The sequence below is a fragment of the Paralichthys olivaceus genome, chromosome 18 (assembly GCF_024713975.1).
Source record: "Paralichthys olivaceus isolate ysfri-2021 chromosome 18, ASM2471397v2, whole genome shotgun sequence".
NCBI classification, from domain to species: domain Eukaryota; kingdom Metazoa; phylum Chordata; class Actinopteri; order Pleuronectiformes; family Paralichthyidae; genus Paralichthys; species Paralichthys olivaceus.
Window position 1 is genome coordinate 1,276,655 of NC_091110.1, and position 21,296 is coordinate 1,297,950.

The window sequence follows — 21,296 nt, forward strand, 5'->3', positions numbered from 1 at the left end:
TTGGTTTCCAGTACTCTGCCTAATGGCCATGACCCCCGAGGGGCAGTAGGGTCAACCACCAGGACAATGTCTCCAATGTTCAAGTTCTTCCTCACTTCTGTCCATTTCTGCCTTTCTTGGAGCAGCAGAAGATATTCCTTTGTCAATCTATGCCAGAAAAGGTCAGGCATATACTGGACCTGTTTTCAGCAACACCTAGCATATGGGTCATATTCCAAAAAGATTCCAGGGGGTAGAATAGGTTGTGTTTTTAGCAGGAGGATGTGATTTGGAGTCAGTGACTCTAGATCATGTGGGTCAGCGGACACAGTAGAGAGGGGACGGTTATTAAGGATTGATTCTAAGGATGGTTTGTAGGCCTTCATCTTCGATGGTTTGCTGATGGAGAGTGGCGTTCAGCACCTGGTGGACAGATCTTATGAGTCTTTCCCAGACTTCCCCGTGGTGTGATGCTGCTGGTGGATTGAAACACCACTAAATACGGAGCAGAATGCCTTGAATTTTCCTCTCATTTAGTGAACACAGGGCCTTCTTTAGCTCTGCCTGAGCACCAACTTAGTTTGTACCATAGTCCGATCTGATGTGCTTAACCTGACCTGCAAATAAACCTTCTCAAAGCATGAATGCAAGAGTCGTTATCCAATGAATACGCTACCTCCAAGTGTACAGCTCTACTAAACATACAGGTAAACAGGACGCCGTACCTTTTAATCTTGCTTCTTCATCGTCTCACTTCAATCGGGCCAAAATAGAATGTATAGAGTATACAGCAGTGTCTTTTCTGACCTCTGGGTCATCTTGTAACACTGACTTGGAGCCCAATGCTTCCTTCACAGGCCAGCTTTCCTCAGGCTTCCATAAGAACTCAAAGTCAGTGCTTCTCCCTTCTCACAATCAAAGAAGTGTTACATATATGAATAGCATCAAAAGATATGTTAAATATCTTTTTTATCTAATTTAATTGTTAGGACATGCTTAATGATATCGGTGTATTTGAGTCATCATATAATTATACTTTATGATCTGTAACTCAAACTCAAATTCTAAGATAACAAGGTGTTGGAAAAATTACTCACATTGACATGATAGCATCACTCAATTGCTGCAGATTTGTCGGCTGCACATCCATGATGCAAATCTCCCATTCCACCACATCCCAAAGGTGCTCTATTGGATTGAGATCTGGTGACTGTGGAGGCCATTGAAGTACAGTGAACTCATTGTTCAAGAAACCAGTTCAAGACAATGTGACATGGTGTATTATCCTGATGGAAGTAGCTTATGACTATACTACATCAAACGTGGCACCATTAAATGGTATGCTCTTGGGCATTCAATACAAAAATATTAAATATTAAATATTAATATTAAAAAATAACTGAATTGATAAAAGATAAATCGGGGCACCACCCACCACCAGGAAGGGAAAAGATAGCCAATTTATTGAATAAGTCTCATGAAATTACTGACTACAAATTTTCTCTGATTAATAATCAAATAAATAACTATAACCAAAATTACCACATCAATAGCTAGTAAAGTTGAAGGATGTGGAGTTCTTGATAGTGTAGAGGTTGGCAAAATTCACACTTATTCAACATTAATGAGTGAAACAAGTGTTTTAAAGAAAAACATTTATTATGAAAATAATAAAAGTATAAACACACAAACTAACAAAAGGTTTACTTACTATACAGATGTGCATAAAGGGCCTTTCCTGGGGTAAAGAAAACTACAATTCATACAATTTAGTTGAAACAAACTAGTGAGGAATATTTTACTATAAATTTCTGCCAATAGATCCCTTTCACCTAAATCTTACACACTGGACCTTTAAGTTTGTGGAGATGAGTGTGTGAGGCAGGGGTGGAAAGAGTACAAAAACATCTACTCAAGTAAAAGTACTGTTACCTTGATGAAATTTTACTTAAGTAAAAGTTAAGGTACTGGTGTCAAAATCTTTACACTGAGGCATAACCAACAGAAACATCTGGAAAACATCTGGAAAACACTCCAGAAACACTCAGTCGAACCTCAAGTCTAAAGATCACAGATCTCTGGTTGAACCATCTCAAAGTGAAAGTCAATTCTTTATTCTGGGATTTTTGACTGATTTTTCGAAGCACTTTTTACTCCATTTCTTTCTCCTCCTGCTCTGCTTCAGTTTCTCATTTTAATTATTCAATGAACTTGCTATTTAGTTTGAACAGGAGCTGGTTTTCAAAGTTGTAGAGTTCATTCTGGCTCCGTTTGCATTGAGCAGCAGTCCAGCACAGCTGAAGAGGCGCTCACAAGCAGCAGAAGCAGGCAGGCCAGTGTTGAGTTTGATAGAGTTTTTTTGATGAGAGGAAAAGAGTTCAGTAGGTCAATTTTGTCGGAGACACAGGCAAGGAACCCATCTAGCTCACTTGTGCCTTTTGACTTTTTATGGCCGACATTCTCCATCTCATCCTCTGTGATGCTTCACACAGGCCAAACCTGTGTGTGACAAATACACACAAAAAACATTTAGGCTTTCATTTATGTGGCAACTTAATTCATCGTAAAGTTTCCATTAGAAAAACCAAAACATTTTCTACACTCATGTAGGCAGGCTCATTATTTTGTTTCATGTATGATACTGGACTAAGCCTTCTTAAAGGTGGCAAAGATGTTTTGCTGCTGGTCCTGTGCACAGCAGTACACAGCTTTGCTTCTATGCTGAAGAAGTAGAGACTGAGTTTCTCCAAACTGTGTGTTGAATTTTGGCAGAAGGATTGCTGCAGCTATCAGTTCAGGGTCTCCCATCATCCCACCAAAACGCTTCTGGACACCAACCTGAATGGCTTTGATAAGTGGTAGGCACAACTTGCAGGATACTTCCAGTTGTCCGAGTTTTGCTTCTAACTGGAAGATCACTGGCAGCAGCCATCCCATGTGTGTGTTCGTCTCTGACTGAAGGATGTTTAATGCCTTCGTCACAGGCTTCATCACTGTGCAGTACTGGGTCAAGAAGGCGATTTCAGCCGGACTCAGCCTATATGACATAAAGCAAATATCAAAAGATAAATACTATGTTTAAATTAGACGTTTGCCACAACCAAAATTCACAAAATGTCAGAAATTCAAGTCAACACCCCAAAGCCAAACTGTGTACTAAGGATTACCAGCAATCAGATGCTTTATTTACCCATCTCACTACTACTAATGATAATATTGATACTTTGTGGTCATCAAGTCCAATCACGTGTTTTATGGAAAAAGGTGTAATTGAAAATGTAATGGAGAATGTGTGAGAGAGTCATTATTTCAAACTGTGAATAGTGATTACATAATGTATTCCATTTCAGGAGCACTCACATTTTCACCTTTAATTTCTCACAGACATTTCTGATGGCACCCTCTCCCTTCGCGTGTATAATTTGTATGATCCTCTCCACAGCCATGTATGTGGAGTTCCACCGTGTTTGATTTGGCCGTATGAACTGGAGGTTGCATTCTTCCTCCACAGTTTCTGCAGCCATGTGTGACTGACCTGTTTTGTTCCACAGTCCTTGACATTTCCCAAAGGCTGCACGTGATAGCCGTTTGTACGTATCATTCTGTTCTTCTGCCTTGGCAGCATCTGTTGTGGCGATTAAGTTTAACAGGTGACACGCGCACCTTTGATGAGGAGGCAGTTGGTATTCAAGGCTGTTGTTTTCTTCCAGGATGTTGAATGTGTATTGATGGGTGACTTTGGGCTCTTCTTCAGAAGAGTCTGACTCGGCTTCCGAGGACAGGCTCTGCTCCCCAAACACGCTGTCTGTTGTGGTTCTTACAACTTTTCCCCTTAAACCGTACTGACAGTGAACGTCATCAAGGGCACCTGCTAGCACATCGAACGTGTGGGACCCCCTCAACCTCTAGCAAGTGCAGCGGATCTTCTCTCAAAGGTTTCCTCATCTATCCAGGTGATCCCTATGAAACTTCTCTGGTGTGCTGTCCAACAATCGGTGGTACTTGGGAAATAAGTGACTCCACTGAGGCGTGACACCACAGCCTTCTTCATTTGAGTGGAAGCTGCCTGTATTCTGGCCGGAGAGTGGGTCTGGAAATGATCTTGCATTGAGGATTCAGTGTTGATACAAGTTCTTTAAAAGCAGGTTGTTCAACCACAGCAAATGGATGAAGGCCTTCATAATAGAGTTAATCAGAACCTTGTCAACTTTTGCTTGCGGCACATGTTTGGTTCCACCCACTGCCACCAAGTCAGATATTTTGCTTGCTTGCTTGGGGTTTTTTCTGGTTCCAGGGTCCACTTCCGTGCTGCCACGAAGTCAGTGTAGACTTTCATCTTTGATGGATGATTCCTCTGTGAACAAAAAACAAACAAACATCATCATATAAATCTATACTATGTTTTCATTAAACATACGGTTAAAATATTCTTTATACTAATAGATGAATTCATATTTTTCAAAGTTTCATTTAGAAAGAGTAGACTATATCATGGATGGGTCACTGGCAGACTTTAAGTGTGGTCCCAGATCACCTGGTTTTATCCTGCATATAAGATTACTGAATGAAAAACATTCACCAATATATCAATCAATCAATCTTTATTTACATAGCGCCAAATCACAACAACAGTCATCGCAAGGCACTTTACGCGTAGAGCAGGATTAGACCATACTCTTTGATTTAATTTTAAAGAGACCCACTATTAGAACAACACTAGAAGATTTTTTATTTGCCAAAACTTAATAGCTTTTTGGTGCATTTTTCAATGTGTTATAATACACTCATAAGCAATTTACAATGCATATCATAGCAATGTTAGTGTTATAAATTCCCTTAAGAATCTGCAAATGTAGGTTAATAATATGTTAATTTGTCAGATACAATTTAATTTATGTATTGACTATTTTAGTCAGGCATCCTTTAGTCAGCCCGTTATTTTGGGTCAGGCTGTTTAAGGGATAGCTTTGTTTAAGTTTTTTGGAGTCTTCAGAGCCTGTAATGTCTGTACTTACCTGGCTGTTGAAAGGTTTATATAAAAGAAGTGAAACGTCAACGGTTTCCTCTTATTCTCTGACCGGAATATGCACACGGGTGAAGAGTTCTCAGCACAGTAGTTTCACACACACTGAGAGTTATTGAATAGTTAGCATAATTTTGGAATTTGTCAAATTTGATTGTTTAAAATGAGGCTTACTAGCTTACTACCAAGTTAGCTAACTTTAACTACCACTATACAGCTGGCTGCTAACACTGACATTAGCATACCATGATTGAGTATTAAGTATTAATTGCATGGATCAATGATTAATTGCATTTAACGTTATTTAGCTTCACGTGAGATTATTTTACCTGTACATGCTTGCGCAGGTTGGAAGCAGAGTTTTTGTAGGTGGATAGCTGGGTCTCTTTCGGCGTACAAAGTTTACATTGCATGATGAAATTGTCATTTGCGGACTTGAACTCAAATAAGTCTTCTAAGTATGGCCAGGGATTAGCCTCACGTTCTCCGTGCGTGTCTCTGTGTTCCAAATTCGATCCTGCTCCATAAGTACAGGTGTCTCCATCGACACACTCCAGTCTCCATAATCTTTTAGCTCCTCTATGGCACCAACGTTTTTTTTTTTTTGTCTGTAACGGAAGCTATTTCAAATGTAGTGAAGTAAATTACTTCCAACAATATGAACTTAAGTAAAAGTTAAATAACTGATTTTAAAAATTACTCCAAAAAGTACAAGTAAACAAAAAAACTACTCAATTACAGTAATGAGAGTAAATGAAACTCGTTACTTTCCACCCCTGGGTGTTGGTGCCAGGTTGAAGAAAGTAGTTAGATGCATGCAGAGAAAATAAACAGCACAATAGAACTAACATTAGCTTTCAAATAACATATTACTAAATATCACAACAACACAAGTCAAACTTATAAACATCACATGAAATAGAAATAGAATTAAACAGTCCTTTGCTTAGCCTGGAGTAATAATAAAGCCCAGTTGTGTTAACCGTCCATGAAAAAGAGGGAAAGGTCCTTTTTGGATGTGCTCTTTGAAGTCCAGTGAAGTGGTCTTGTTGGTTTGTGGCTCCTGTTGTGCATCTGCTGGTCAGACCTTGTGTTGTGGCCAGTTGTGCTGAAGTTCTTAGGCAGGCTCTCGCATCGCTGCCTTTGGAAGGTTTTAGCAGCCTGCTCAAGGCAGAACTGCTTGAAGTTGAAGAGCTTGGGTAGGGAGGAAGTCTCTCTGGCTGCGAGAGCAGGAGCAGTACCTACTCCTCCAGGAGCGATCAGCAGGAAAAGAGATAGAGGAGAGGAGAAACTCTGCTTTTATTGGCCTCGTGACCTCATGGGCACACATTGACCAATAGTGGTTGAGAGTGGTCTCCAGGAGCAGTTTTACCACCTATGTTTGTACATGAAGCAGCCTGGGAGACTGAGTTCTGGAAGCTCTCCTTTGTCTTCAGAGCAAAGGAGACGTGGTCAGGCTTTTGGCTACATGTGTAGGCCCAACTATGGTTCACAAATACCAGGTCCTAACATAGCCATCAGAAGATGGGTACACTGTGGTCATAAAAGGATGGACATGGTCAGCAACAATACTCAGGTAGGCCGTGACGTTTAAACGATGCTCAATTGGTACTAAGGCACCCAAAGTGTGGCAAGAAAATATCCCCCACACCATTACACCACCAGCCTGAACCTTTGATACAAGGCAGGATGGACTCATGCTTTCATGTTGTTTACGCCAAATTCTGACCCTACCATCTGAATGTCGCAGCTGAAATCAAGACTCATCAGACCAGGCGACGTTTTTCTAATCTTCTATTGTCCAATTGTCATGAGCCTGTGCGAATTGTAGATTCAGTTTCCTGTTCCCGGAGCTGACAGGAGTGGCACCCAGTGTGGTGTTCTGCTGCTGTACACCATCTGCTCCAAGTTTTGACGTGTTGTGTGTTCAGAGATGGTATTCTGCATACCTTGGAGTGGTTATTTATTACTGTCTGCCTTTCTATCATCTTGAACCACTCTGCCCATTCTCCTTCGACCTCTGACATCAACAAGGCATTTTCATCCACATAACTGGCAGTTATATTTTCTTTTTTTCGGATCATTCTCTATAAAGCCTAGAGATGGTTGTGTGTGAAATTCCCAGTTGATCAGCAGTTTTTGAAATACTCAGACCAGCCCGTCTCGCACCAACAGCCATGCCATGTTCAAAGTCACTCAAATCCCCTTTCTTCCCCCATTCTGATGCTCAGTTTGAACTGCTCAGCCTAAATGCATTGAGTTGCTGCCATGTGATTGGCTGACTAGCCTTTTTGTGTTAACAAGCAATTGAACAGGTGTGCCTAATAAAGTGGCCAGTGAGTGTATACTGTGACTCCGTTTAACCCTGTTGGTACCATTGACGTAAAACAAGGGTCTCTGACAACATTACCTATTGAAGGTGGGCAGAAAACTTAACTATTAAATTTAGTATAGTAAAAACCTTTATATGTATTTATTTGGAATCCTAACATTAGTACAAACAGTTAACTTGTTTACTTTTACAATATGATTTATTATTCTTTCAGTGTAAACATAAAACAACAAAAACAGAATAGGAACATGGGCTGTTTTCCATTTGGGAAAAAACCATAGGAAAACAATAATAGTAAGGAATTAATTAAATTAATTATATCACACCATTCCTTTATAGGTGAAGCCATTTCTTAGTGATTGTTTTTCTAGGAGCTACACTAAGTATAGTACTTTAATGCTTCTAGATGACAAGTGTAAAAGCCCAGCGAGTTTGTCAAAGTTTGACCAAAATATGGTACATAAAATCTGTATAAGGGGGTGGCTTTCCCTCAAACTGATCTTAAGATATCAGATTTAGACATTTTATGTGAGGCCACTGTGACCTTTGGCTACCAAAATCAAATTAGTTCATTCCTTAGTCCAAGTGAATGTTTGTGCCAAATGTGAAAGAATTTCCTTGACAGCATTACGACAGAGAGATCACCTTCACAAGGGAAGAAATGTGCCTTGTGAACTCACAGTGAAAATAACTTCCAAGTGAATATTTCTACCAAATTAGAAGAAATTCCCACAAGGAATTCTTGAGATATCGCAATCACGAGAATGGTGGCTGATTTTCGCACCCCTATTTGCATTAAAACGATGACACAAGGGACCATTGTCACTTAGACTCAAGTAAACCGGCTGAAGTGACTTTGCTCAGTGCATTAAGATTCAAACCCACTCATTGCCGCTTGGGGCTATATTCTACATTCACATTTGTGAGTCTGTCGTTAAATTGGGCAATCTTTTAATCCTTAATTTCAGGAACTTGGACTATTTTGGATGAATTAATTCATCAAATCTGTTCAGAAATCTTTGGTTTCATGCAATACTGTCAAAACAGTCAAAACAAATGAAATCAAAGAATTATTTGATACACACATTTATTCTTTAAAAAGGTGAAATGAAAAACAATGCACTTGCCCTCTTAACTATTCATTTTGATAAGATTTTACTGTTGTAATGTTCCTGTCCTCTTTCATATGAAAATTGTGTTTACATCTGAGACAAAAATCAGCTGAGCCCAAAGGCTTACTGCTCAAAGTTCCAGATGAAGCTTGTGTTCTCTGTAATAGTCTTACAGCAATGATCTGGCAGCAAGAGGGGTTTTGGCATTCTTCATCCAGAAATAAAAAATTATGTCAAAAGCAAAGACCATGTTCGTTCCCCTTAACTCTCTGAGGGAATATTCTTGGAAGTGACCTGACAACCAAGGATGATTTGAGGCCACATTTAACCTCCAAGGCGCTGTCCTTCACCCCAAGCAAACCCTCCTGGGCGCTCCTCAGGTAAGGGGTTGTAGTTGGCATCTTCCTCTGGAGTGTGAAACAACATCTTTCTGTTAAGGACACAGAACAGGAAAAAGACTGATTTCTATGTGGGATGGTTCTTATGGCAAACACCTCATAATGAGGGTTGTGACAGTATGGATGTCAAATAAAGACTACTGTGATTTGGCGTAAGCATGCAAGCGGTTTTTCTTTTGAATAATAATAATGTTTTTTCACACAGTTTCATGTCACATTCCCTGTCTCTGAAGATACACAATGCACTTGATTTAGCCAGCGTGAGTATACTGAACTTTACTGCTCCTCTAATAAATAAGCGTCCTGGCAGGGTTGCATACAGAGTACTACTAGCAGCCTGAAGCTGTGTGCTTTTGATTTATACGTGAAATAATGCAGAGCATCCAAACTTTTCAATTGCAAATGTCATTGATTCACCGCCATTATTATAGATATGAAATGGATATTATAGGTTTGTCACTTTTATAACTGGAAATAATATCAATGGTTTAATTAAGATATCAACAATGTTATTACAATGACATCTCCGGCAAAAGTTTTTGTCGCAGCTGTTGACATCGAGGACTACTGATAACATGTTGGGGTTTCACGACGACTACTGTTGATGTAACGAATTCTGCTGTCCCAATTAGTAGGGGAAGACTTTAACCACTACCCCTTTTAGCTCCGTTTCAAGCAAATATCAGCAACTAAACAGCTTTAACTATTCTCTTTGTTCCTACTTTCTCTGGTTCCATGAGAGAAGTAAACTCTACCGTGTGCTGCCAGGATTTACTACCCTAAAAAAGGAGAAGGCAGCACAGGTTTAAATAAGACTACCGTAAATGCATTAAACCCTTTAAAAGTGGTCAATTGTCACTATGTAAGCTAATTTCAGAATAATTATAAACTTTCACTGTTTACTCAAATTGATTGAGATAATGCTTAAACTCTATGTCTCGTGTCACCTCTTGTCAACCCACAGACAAGACAGGAGTGCCCATACATCAAGCATCATAACTGAACTTGTGCTGTGGTCGAGTGCACAACTGGTGTTGCAAAGGCCAGGTGTTCAGTGGCATTCATCATGTTTACGCAGATAAATAACACACTTTACTGACTACAAGCATTTGTTTGTACAACTTTAATAACTTTAATTCATAGCATGTAGAGACTTACATGATAGATGGGGTCTTGAGCCACCTTCCACCTCCAGGCTGGTTGGGGAAAACATCCTCTAGGAAGTAATAGACATGACCAACAGCAATGCCTGAAGATAGAAAAGAAAAATTAGGCAAGCACCAGTCTTACTGGACACCACCAACCACATCAGTTACTCTTAGCTAATAACAATCATTTTAGGGCTTAAAATGACAGTGAAAGATACCTAAAAGGTCCACGATGATGGAGTTGCCGAGCAGAAGTGAGAATCCCATTAGGACCCAGGGCAGAAAGGGTGCCTGGAAATTCAACAGGCCAAAGAAATTCATGCGCACATTTGGATTTCGTCGACTCCAAATGTATACTAGCATGATAGTGAAAGCTTGGCCTAGGAACACAAGACTTACAAAAGTACCAAATATCTGAAACTTTGTTAAAGAATATGAAAGAAATGTACACTGACACTACAACTATATATTTATATCACTTTTGCAGTTGAATCGACCACTCACCAACAGAGTTTTAATGGTGTGTGATAGAAATAAATTTCGGCATATAGCAGCACTGTATGAATATGTGCATGAACGGGTGACCGGAGACTGGCCATTTAAGGTTTAAAAAAAAAAAGTAAATCATAAAAGCAATTCTATAACTCACAGGTAACCAGTGAAGGGCAGCAAGGGTTGGTATAATGTGATTGCTTCTCTTTGTGCAAGTTTAAAGCCTTGTTTTACATGCACAGCCTGTACACAAGCTCTGGCCCAAGTCTACGCACGAACCACCCACCTTCTCATATACCTTATTTGCCTCCTGAGCCACAGCCGCCCCCCTGATAAGTGCAGCTATTAACAAATCCCTCAATCTTTCATAATAATGATTTATTTATTTAGCACTTTTCAATACAAGGGACAAACGTTTTACAACAAACATTATGAAACTAAAACATTCATAATAAAATAACAAATAAAGATAATAAAGATGCAGATAATAAAAGTAATGGACATGACATGATAATTTGTTATCCAGGTTTGTATGTGGATAAAAGACTAAACGTTGGCTATGTTTCTTAATTGATAGAACAATCGTCTTAAGGTTTTAGTAAAAGACAACACACAGATACCTGCCTGAGGACTTGGTAAATGGTGCTAGTTCACCAAGGTTAGTGTTAATTTCATTCATTCTGGAAGTGGGACCAAAGATAATTATATCCGATTTGGATAGGTTTAGTTGGAGAAAGTTGTTTGCTATCGGGTGAGGTAATTGTAGAGAGTTGCAAAGTTTGATTGATGATTAGGACTGATGAGAATATAGAGCTGTGTTTCATTAGCTTAGCAATGAAAATGAAAACTATATTTGCAGATGATGTTGCAAAGGGGAGCATAGAGATGGAAAATAGAGTGGGACTAAGGATTGAACCCTGGGAAACACCATACAGCATGTTTGATGGGGATGAGACTGAGCCTGTCATAGGTCCTACCTTTCCAACCAAAGTTTCTCAGTGACTGAGTCAGTTTCAGGGTATTTGGCTGATTCCTGCCCACATTTTCAGACCTTCAATGAGTATTTGGTGTTCTACAATATTGAAAGCAGTACTGAGGTCCAAAATAACTAGGATGGAGGATTTACAAGCATATTCATTCAAAAGAAGGCCATTCAGAATTCGCTGAGAGACTGGGGGCCAGTGGAGGTTCTGAAGGACAGGGGTGGTGTTGTCACAGGAGTGGACATGGGCGAGCAGAAAGGGCAGCAGAGTTCTGAATGGACTGAAGTTTATTGAGGACTAGAAAAAGGTGCCATAAAGAATGGTATTGCAGTAGTCAATTCTGGAGGTGATGAATACATAGATCAGGGTTTCATTGGTAGAGAAGGTTAGTGATGGACAGAAATGGGCTAATGATGAGTCAGAAGTTGAGGGAGGATTTTTTGAGAGATATGGGACCAATGATGATTATATCAGATTTTGCAAAGCTAAGTTGGAGAAAATTGGTTTGCATCCAGGATTTTAATTCAGTGAGGCAGTTGGGGTGAATTGTGGCAGTGATGGAATTGGTGTAGATGCAGAGCTGGATGTAGTCAGCATAGCAGTGGAAGCGGAGACCATGACGACTAACGATAATGCTGAGAGGTAGGATGTATAATTTGAACAGGAGAGGAACGAACACTTACTCGTACTTTGGAAGAGAGGAGTGGAGGAGATGCAGTTTGTAAAAATGTGCATCTCAATAAATTGGGGTTTTCATTAGCTCTAAGCCATAATCATCAAAATTAAAAGAAATAAATGCTTGAAATATTTCACTCTGTGTGTAATGAATCTATATAATATATGAGTTTCACTTTTTGAATTGATTTATTGAAATTAACAAACTTTTCCACGATATTCTAATTTATTGAGATGCACCTGTATTTAGATGAACTGTTGTCTGAAATCTGCAGTGAGCGTATTGTGTCACTTCTGGTGTTTGTTTATTGATCTCTTCTCTTCTTCATCTCTACCAATTCATGTACTATCTGACTCACTGAAGCTAATTTGGAGTTACATTCACAGTTGTGCTGTTCTTCACACATATCTCTCCTCTAAGCGACTCGTTCGCTAATTCACTGTTATTTACACACTACTCGTGTCTTGTGTGTTAGCTTAGCAACTTAGCTTTAGCAGCTAACGATGGCTTCTCCCTCTTATTCCCCTGCTCTCTCCTGCTCAGTGTGCTTGATGTTTAGTTACTCCTCTGGCTACTTTAGCGATAACGGTATGTGTAGCAAATGTAGCTTATTCACAGTCATTTGGAATTGCAGCTCTGCATCAAGGAAAGTACATCTTTAGCTGATGTAGTTAGCCAGTCCCCAGTAGCTGTAGCTTCTCCAGCCCCAGGTTGGCTGGGTGACTGTGCGAAATAAGAAGCATAGTTGTGAACCGAAGCCCCTGGTTCACCAGCAACCTGATCATGTCTCTAATAAATTCCCCCACTCAGCGACAAACCCGCTGAGGAACAAACTCTGGTTATTGGCAACTCTATTCTGAGAAATGTGAAGTTAGTGACCAGCAACCACAGTTAAATGTTTTACTGGGGCCAGAGCGGGCGACAGAGTCATATTTAAAACTGCTGGCTAAGGGTAAGCGTAAGTACAGTAAGATTATTATTTACGTCGGCAGTAATGACCTCCAAATACGTCAGTAGGGGGTCACAAAAATCAATATTGATTCGGTGTGTATATCATCAGATCGATTTACTATGTCTTACAGAATCCTGGCTGCAAAACGGTGAATATGTAGGTTTAAATCAACGGACGCCCCCCACCCATATTAACTCTCATATTCCTTGAAGCACAGGCAGAGGTGGAGGGGTGGCAGCAATCTTTAAATCCGACCTATCTATCAACTATCGACCTAAAGGTAGTTATAACTCGTTAAAAAATCAGCCAGTTCATATATCCTCCGCCTGCCCCTTACTCTGAATTTTGATTTGAATTTCTATTCAAGTTAGTTCTTAGGACAGATCAAATCATTATAGTAAGTAAATTTCAACATTCATGTAGATGTTGCCAACGCCTAAGTTCAGCATTTAACTAATTAATAGACTCGAGAATAGGCTCTAGGGGGCGCTGTTGAGCCATTTCAAATTGTTCCGGAAAACATAGATATTCAACACTTAGAAATTTTGCGTAAAATTGACACTGTAGCAATTTTTTTAAATATATTCTGATGATCAATAATATCAGGATGTTGTGGCAGCCCTATTTCCACCATAATTGCAATGTTTTTGGGTAACATTCCTGATAACTACCACCTCTGTGCCTGTAACGAATTCAAAAGATGCAGTATGATTTTTACTATCCAATAATTGCATCACACACAGAAAACACATTATTTGTGTACCCCAAAGCAATTATTTACTAGCCATGTACCTGTTCCTTTTAGGCCTATTTAATATCAGTGAATTAAAAAGTATTATTAAATTACATAATGACACTAATCTGAAGGATACAGTCATCAGAAAACCACCAAAGAGGAACATGAAGACGAAGTCAGCTGTTCTTCCCCTGAAAGAGCCCTCCTCTAACATACGGCAGTATCTGTAACTGAAAACAAATGGTTAAGAAATTCAACAAACTGGTTTGTAGTTTTAGTTTGAAATATTGTGAATCTTACGGCTTCTGTCGAGACAAGATTTAAGTTTCAACATCTTATGTTTGAAAAAACAAGTGGTAAAAGAAAATATGCAAATAAACTTCACATACTAAATGTAGTGAGACTTGAAAAGGATACAGAAAGATCATATTGAACAGGAAATTGAAGCCAACTGGACCAAAAAACAGGAAGTTGGTTATTATTCGCCATACCTAGAAAATGAGAGAGAGAAGAGTCAGCTGTATGTAACTGAAACACAAAACCACAGGCTTGTGTTTCCCTGATTCAAAAATGTTGAAAATGCATTTTAATAAGAACTAAAAGCTTTATTTAACTGTAACAATTTCTTAATTTGGCCATTATACTGAAATGAGGTCATATGAATGACATGTTCAGACACAGGACAGTTTGCATCAAAAACATGACTTGTTGTATGAATGTCAAAACAATCTAGTGATTGATTATATAATGAATGTCTGAGCTAAAGTTACTCATGTTTTAGGTGTTCTGCATCATTGATCCTCTGGGCAGTGATGTGCAGTAGTGAGAATACTCACACCTGGTTTACTGGCATTTGTGTAGTGTGTTATATTTGAACTCTAAATTTAGTATTAATAATAACTGCTGTTGCCAACTGCACTATTCCATTATTTTAGCTTACACGGGTCAAGGAGAAGTTGTCAGCAATTTTTCACACCAATTTATGAATGAATCCTCAACCTCATCTTAGTGATAACTAATTTGAAAGCCTTATTCTTAAATTCTGCATAGAACAGACAGTCATAGTTTGCAATTTCAACATTCATGTAGATGTTGCCATCGAAAGCCTAAGTTCTTCCTCACTAAATCAAAAAATATTACAATGACTTCAGTAATTATTACATTTGTTAAGTAGGTAAATTAAGAATGAATATGCCAAAAATGGGTAGCAAAATATTGTATGCATTAAAAATTTTAAGTATTACTATAAATAAAGTATAAGTAAGGGTGAAACGTGTTCTTAAATTGTACAATGTAAACAACCAAGTGTTTACTGCCTTGATTGAAATTTGAAAGGACCACATATTGGGATTCAATTTGAGGTATTGGTACCATGGTGTCATGATGACAATAGAGAATGTGCTGCAGGGAGACACACAAGGATTATCAAATAATCTTTAATGTAGATTATCAAATACTCTTTAAAGTAGATTATCAAATAATCTTCAGTGTAGCCAAAGTCTTTAAGTTGTGGTACCAAAGAGTCTTGTTTTTTCTGTTCATCAAGTTTTTACACACACTTATTGGCCTGACTATGGGCCTTTGAGGCTCAGACTATACAGGTAAGCTGGTAATGATTTCATAGATAGTAACACAACTTAATTTGTATAGAAATTGAAAAGCATATTTACAATGAATATATCAACTGGTTATTAGATACGTTGACTTCAATTTAGGAAATGAAACATTTGAGGCACTTGTTCAGTGGAAAATTACTTTATTACAGAAAATGAACCGTAACAGAGCAACTTGCAACAATCAAGCGTTGTGGTGTTTGGAAAAGACTGTGATCTAAATGTAGAAAATTTAATAAGAAAAAAAATACTGAATAAAAGTATTTCCCAACTGCCTAACTGAGAAGTTGACATATCTCAAGGCATAGCTCAAGGGTCCAGCTGCCAGAGCCATCAAATAACAGAGAGCAATCATGATGATGCCATAGTCATGCTAAAGGAGAGATTTGGTGGTTTTCCCAACCCTGGGCAGACCAGGAAGCCATGCACAGCTCCACTGCCTGAGCCAGAGGGCACAGAGCCTGGCCACGGCGCCACAAAGCCCAGCCATGGCACCACAAAGCCTGGCCACGGCGTCACAAAGCCAGGACACGGCACTACAAAGCCCAGAGCAGGATTAGTTTCATGCTTACAGCAACCTATGCCATCTTTCCCTCACCCAAAAACTTGTGGCTGAAGAAGATCCTGAAGAAGATCCAGATTCTAAAATGGAACAGCTTTTGACTCTACTGCTTGTGAAAATAGTTGTTCAATTAAAAAGGTACAGTGGTAATAATGTCTGATCTACTGAGCGGGCCACTTAGTTTTAATACTACTGCCACACAAGTCAAATTTACCTTCAGCCTCAGTGTACCCTCAAGTTCGGCTTGTATCATTGAGTTTTGTCAAACCACACAATACAATGAGCAAATAAAAGAACACTGTAGCTCCAGAGAAACTCCACAGAGAAATACATAATCCACTGGCAGTTTATCTTCTGACTCTGATCATACACTGCTCAAAAAACTTAAGGGAACACTTAAATTACACATCAGATCTTGAACAAATTATTCAAGTTGAAAACTTTACTGATGTACATTGTATAATTTGTTAAGAACAAAATGACGACAACGGTCAATGGAGACCAAAATCATCAATCCATTGAGGGCTGGATTCAAAACCACACCAAAAATCTAACTAAAAAATTTTAATCACAGATTGTTCCAACTTGCGTGAATTTCCTTACGACATGTCATAATGTGACTCACTAGTGTGTATGGCCCCCACGTGCCTCCCGACAATGTCTGGGCATTCTTCTGATGAGTCGGCAGATGGTGCCCTGGTGGATCTCCTCCCAGACCTGGATCAGAGCCTTTGTGTATCAGAATCGTTGTGTATGCATCTTTCAGACCACATTTTGTGTGTACACCACTTATGGGTAAACAGCATCTACAGACTCTTTCCCAACTGTCACATTTGCTCAGTGTGAAACTACTCTCATCTGAAGACAACAGAGCACTGCTGCCATTTCTGGTGTTCTCTGATGAATGCCAGTTGTGCTGCACGGTGCTGTGAGCACAGATCCCACAGCGACTGCAACGTATGGATGTAAACTCAAAGCACTTTACAGTACAGCTTTGTCATTCATACAGTGCATCTATGGGCAGTACTTTTTCTATAAGGGGCCATTCAGGGTTCAGTATCTTGCCCAAGGACTCTTTAGCATGCTTCAGGAACCCTCTGGTTGGAGGGTGACCGCTCTACCCTTCAGCCAAAACCCTTTTACATTTTTCAAATAACTTTGAGTACCTGGACTCTTCATGCCATTTTTTGGACATAAGTTTTCCTCTAATGATTTGACATGTATTCCCTTCCATGAGCCCCAGTGGTTTGAAGGACTTCAGAAGCACTCCTGCCACCGCTCTTTCATAATCTAAGAATTGCCAAGAAAAGACTTGAAGGTCTGAAAAGAATACTGAAAACTGACATGAAGGTGTTTACAATGATGTGATAGAGGACTATCCTAAACACGGAATATGTGAAAGTATCCCAGAATTGAAAGTTAACCGCAGCAGGAACTGGGAACAGCAATGTCAAGTAGTAGTTACCATATCATACTGTAATTAGGGAAGACAAACCAACAACCAAATTGAGTTTTTTTTCTCTATGCTTCTTAACACAAGGATGGCTGTGCATCTCTCAAAGACTCTGCTCACTGGACAAAATGTGAAAAAAATATCTTAGTGATATTCAGACTGCATCCAATTCCATTCATGGTAAACATCACAAACTTTCCCACAAATATCCATTGGTGACAGGGACAGAGATGCCCTTTAATTCCTATGATTCATGGGGAAGTGCGTAAATCTTAAAATTGAGAAAAAACTTTAAACTTTTTTTTTCTTATTTACAGGATGAGTCTGGAAAGGGGCAGAGAGGTTGCTATCTTTGGCTTAATGGTATATCTTAGAGAAAAGGAAGAAACTATTTTCAGTTGGTAGGCAAGTTAGACACCAAAAAGACATGCATAAGTCAAGTCAAGGGAGATTTCTATGGGAGATTACTCACTTGGTAGTTCCTTAGAATCAAATCTGGATTGAAGTAGAGCTGAAATGGTGTGATGAGCTCTAGTTGCTGAGAGAAAAGACAAAAAGGACAGTATTAATAATGCAGATAATATATATACATAATGACCTATCTTTGATAAACTTTATTATACACCTGCTGTATCTGACAATGAAAAGAAAAAAACTAAAAAAAAAGCAGTGACCCTCCCCATTAGGGGTGGTCTGTGTGGCTTAAAATGAATATAATATTTTTCACTTTTTGGGAGGTGGCGGTATTATATCACTGTATTAGTGTATTTTCAACTCTTGGGAAGAGAAACCTGAACTGATATTTTTCCCATCTCATACTAGTCTTATCATTTATAGAGTGGAAGCGATAAATTATGGCTGGAGTTATAACAATGTAGTTTTCGGGATGTTCACCATTGGCAATGGTTGTCGGCATGCTGGTTTTGGTTTAAGTGAAGGAATAGGTTGCTTGTGTTTCCACTTTTAGCTATCATGACACTGCAACAAAAGGTATAATATAGTGAGGATACTGGACCCAAACTCATCAAGACTTAAGACTTTTTTGGGGATTTTTTTTATGTCCTGTAAATGACACATCACAGTCTGTGAAAGCATGAATGACAGTTAACCACCCAGACAATATCAGGACAATCTGATGTAGAATTTCAAAGTAAAAGCTTGTTGTGGCAACAGAGAAGGAGATTCTTGGCACTTGACAAAGATGATGTAATTGAAAAGATGCAGAGGGTGGTGAGTTACTATGCCACATACTTGTTTAATAGTCTAGTAACCGTTCCATCAATAAATAGGGTTAGCCTACAAAATTAAATGGTGCTTTGTGTGAAAAGGGTGGCCTGGAGAGGAGTCAAATTTCCAGCCTGATTTATTCTTGCAGTCTGCCCCTTGCACTCATCTGACAGAAGAGAAAAAAGAAATGCATAAACTTCACATTTGTCAACAATGTAATGGCTCCCAATTTGCCTTGTTGCACATGTCTCATGTTGACAACACACTACACAGTTCAGACAAATTACCTGTTGATTACAGAGAGATGAATAGCAGAAATTAAATAAAAACAACTAATGATCAATATCAAATCCAAACAGTTTTCTGGTGAGGGTTTGGGCGTATTCCATTTTCATATGATTGAACCCTGCTCATCAACAGGAACATTGACTACGACTTTTGGCTTTAACAAGGAGTGGTTGGAGGATACATTGAAGCTTAAAACATTCATAAAAAGCTTGTTCACTTACTTTTCCTCACAAAAACAGATGAGCTTCCATCTCACTGACTTGAGGGATGTTTTCATTTGACTAGTGACACTTGTTTGGTGTGTGCATTTTAATGATCACTAGGTGAAAACAAAAGCACTTGAGCCTAGTGTGTATTCTTCATTATACCCGGGATCTTCTATAAAACATTCATTCACACTTCATTTGTGAAGCCTGCTGTTAAGTACGCAGCGTCTTTCTGTGTTCCGACTATCACAACATAACACGGAAGTTTCCTTAAACAACAGCAGGTGGTAGGTGAAACAAGTTTGTAAAAGCGCACGGAGGAGTTAGAGCAGCGACACGAGGTTGCTTTTAGTCATATTGTTGTCTAAAGGTGACACTGATAATGACAGCATTTTTTTTCCTCGTCATATTAACGTTTTTTCGGCTTTATCTTCAATATATCATCGCACTTCAGACACAGGCACATTGTGAACATGACGAATCCGCAACCGACAAATCTGGAACATAGAGGTTGCAATATAACCTATTACTAGTTAATATATTCACCAGTTAAGCTGGAACGCCGGTTCAGACACGTATCCTACTGATGGCTGCTAAAGCTACACAATCAGGCTAGCAGCTAAGTAACGATGTTACGTAAGCTATCTTAAGCGAAATCAACATATACCTTTGTCAACACGAGGGAAATATGAATTAACCTTACCACTGCGGCAGTTGTGAGGACACATGCGGTTGTGTATGCCCTGGTGACAACAGGAATCTGCAAATACTCCTGCTGTAGTGTCTGGTAGGCCATTTTGAATTTGTGAAAAGCTTCCGGCACTTTGTTGATACGTCATCTCTTCTTCTTCTTCTTCTTCTTCTTCTTCTTCTTCTTCTTCTTCTTCTTCTTCTTCTTCTTTGTTCGTTTTTTTGGCGGGTGGCAACCAAGAGCAAGGTGCATTACCGAAACCTATTGTTTTGGAGTGTTAGTGTTAGTTAGAGTTATCCAGGTCCTATTCCTATTGCAATTGCAACCATCTCTACTGTGTAAACTGATAAATTATCTGAGGTTTTTCACTGAAACTTTCAAGTCTGGAGTACTGAAACCAAAACCTGTTCTTCCTGTAATAGGATCATTATATACTGGTATAAATGTTTCATATGCTGTTTGCAATCTATCAGAACTGCAATATTTGCACAATCTTTATGTACTTTTTCCGGAGTATAGAAATCAGTAGACAGTGAGGGAACAACCAGGGTGGTGTTAATGACAGTGTTACAGTAGGGATATAGCTTTTCTGACTTTGGGACATGTCTCTGGCTACTTTTATAGTGCTCAATGTAAAACAATCCCTCTTGGCCCTTTCACTCTCCCAGCATGGAAGACACACTTTAGGCACAATTCATCTGGTTAGGGACCATTTGCAAATCCGAATCACCAATTTAGCAAAACTCTAAACACATTCTCATTCACTAAACACATTTAGCAATGTGGTGCAATTTGACCCAGAATGTCAAACACAGGCCCCAAAGGTTAAATTGAACTAACACACTTAAATTTAGCACACACATCCAATCAGAGATATGTGGAACCCATTGGGTAAACAGGATATAAGCAGGAGGTAGAGCCTTCAGCTACCAGGCTCCTCTCCTGTGGAACCAGCTCCCACTCTGGGTTCAGGAGGCAGACACCATCTCTATATTTAAGGTTAAACTTAAAACATTCCTTTTTGATAAAGCCTATAGTTAGTTCTGGATCGGGTGAGTCCTGAACCAGCCCTTAGTTAGTGATGGAAAATACAGGAGAAATGTGATCTCTTTTCCTGGTTCTTGTCAGGACACGTGCTGCAGCATTTTGGACAAGCTGCTTTAACAACTTACTGCTGGAGCCTGATAATAGGGAATTACAATAATCAAGCCTGGATGTGACAAATGTGTGGACCAGTGTTTCTGCATCTTTTTGAGACAGGACATGTCTGATTTTTGAGATATTACGTAAGTGAAAGAAAGCGGTCCTAGAAATTTGTTTTAAGTGAGAATCAAAGGACAAATCGGGATTTTCCCAAATTCCTGACTGCTTTATTGGAAGCAAGGGCAATGTCATCTAGCGCAGCTATATCATTAGATAATGTAT

At 39.2% G+C, this 21,296-nt stretch overlaps 1 protein-coding gene across 2 annotated transcripts; it reads right to left on the bottom strand.

Moving 5' to 3' along the window:
- Nucleotides 1–8,404: 8,404 nt before the first annotated feature.
- derl2 (derlin 2) lies at nt 8,405–20,071 on the bottom strand. 2 transcript variants are annotated; one of them, XM_020082492.2, is made up of 8 exons: nt 19,884–20,065; nt 17,932–17,997; nt 14,249–14,322; nt 13,968–14,061; nt 10,392–10,406; nt 10,211–10,283; nt 10,003–10,093; nt 8,405–8,876 (listed from the first exon to the last, which is right to left on the bottom strand). In XM_020082492.2, exons 1-8 carry the CDS (start codon nt 19,974–19,976, stop codon nt 8,771–8,773), a joined length of 612 nt encoding a protein of 203 aa, XP_019938051.1. In that variant the 5' UTR covers nt 19,977–20,065; the 3' UTR covers nt 8,405–8,770. The 2 variants fall into 2 exon arrangements, with proteins under 2 accessions (XP_019938051.1, XP_019938050.1); XM_020082491.2 differs by having other exon boundaries at nt 10,211–10,406; nt 19,884–20,071.
- Nucleotides 20,072–21,296: the final 1,225 nt, after the last annotated feature.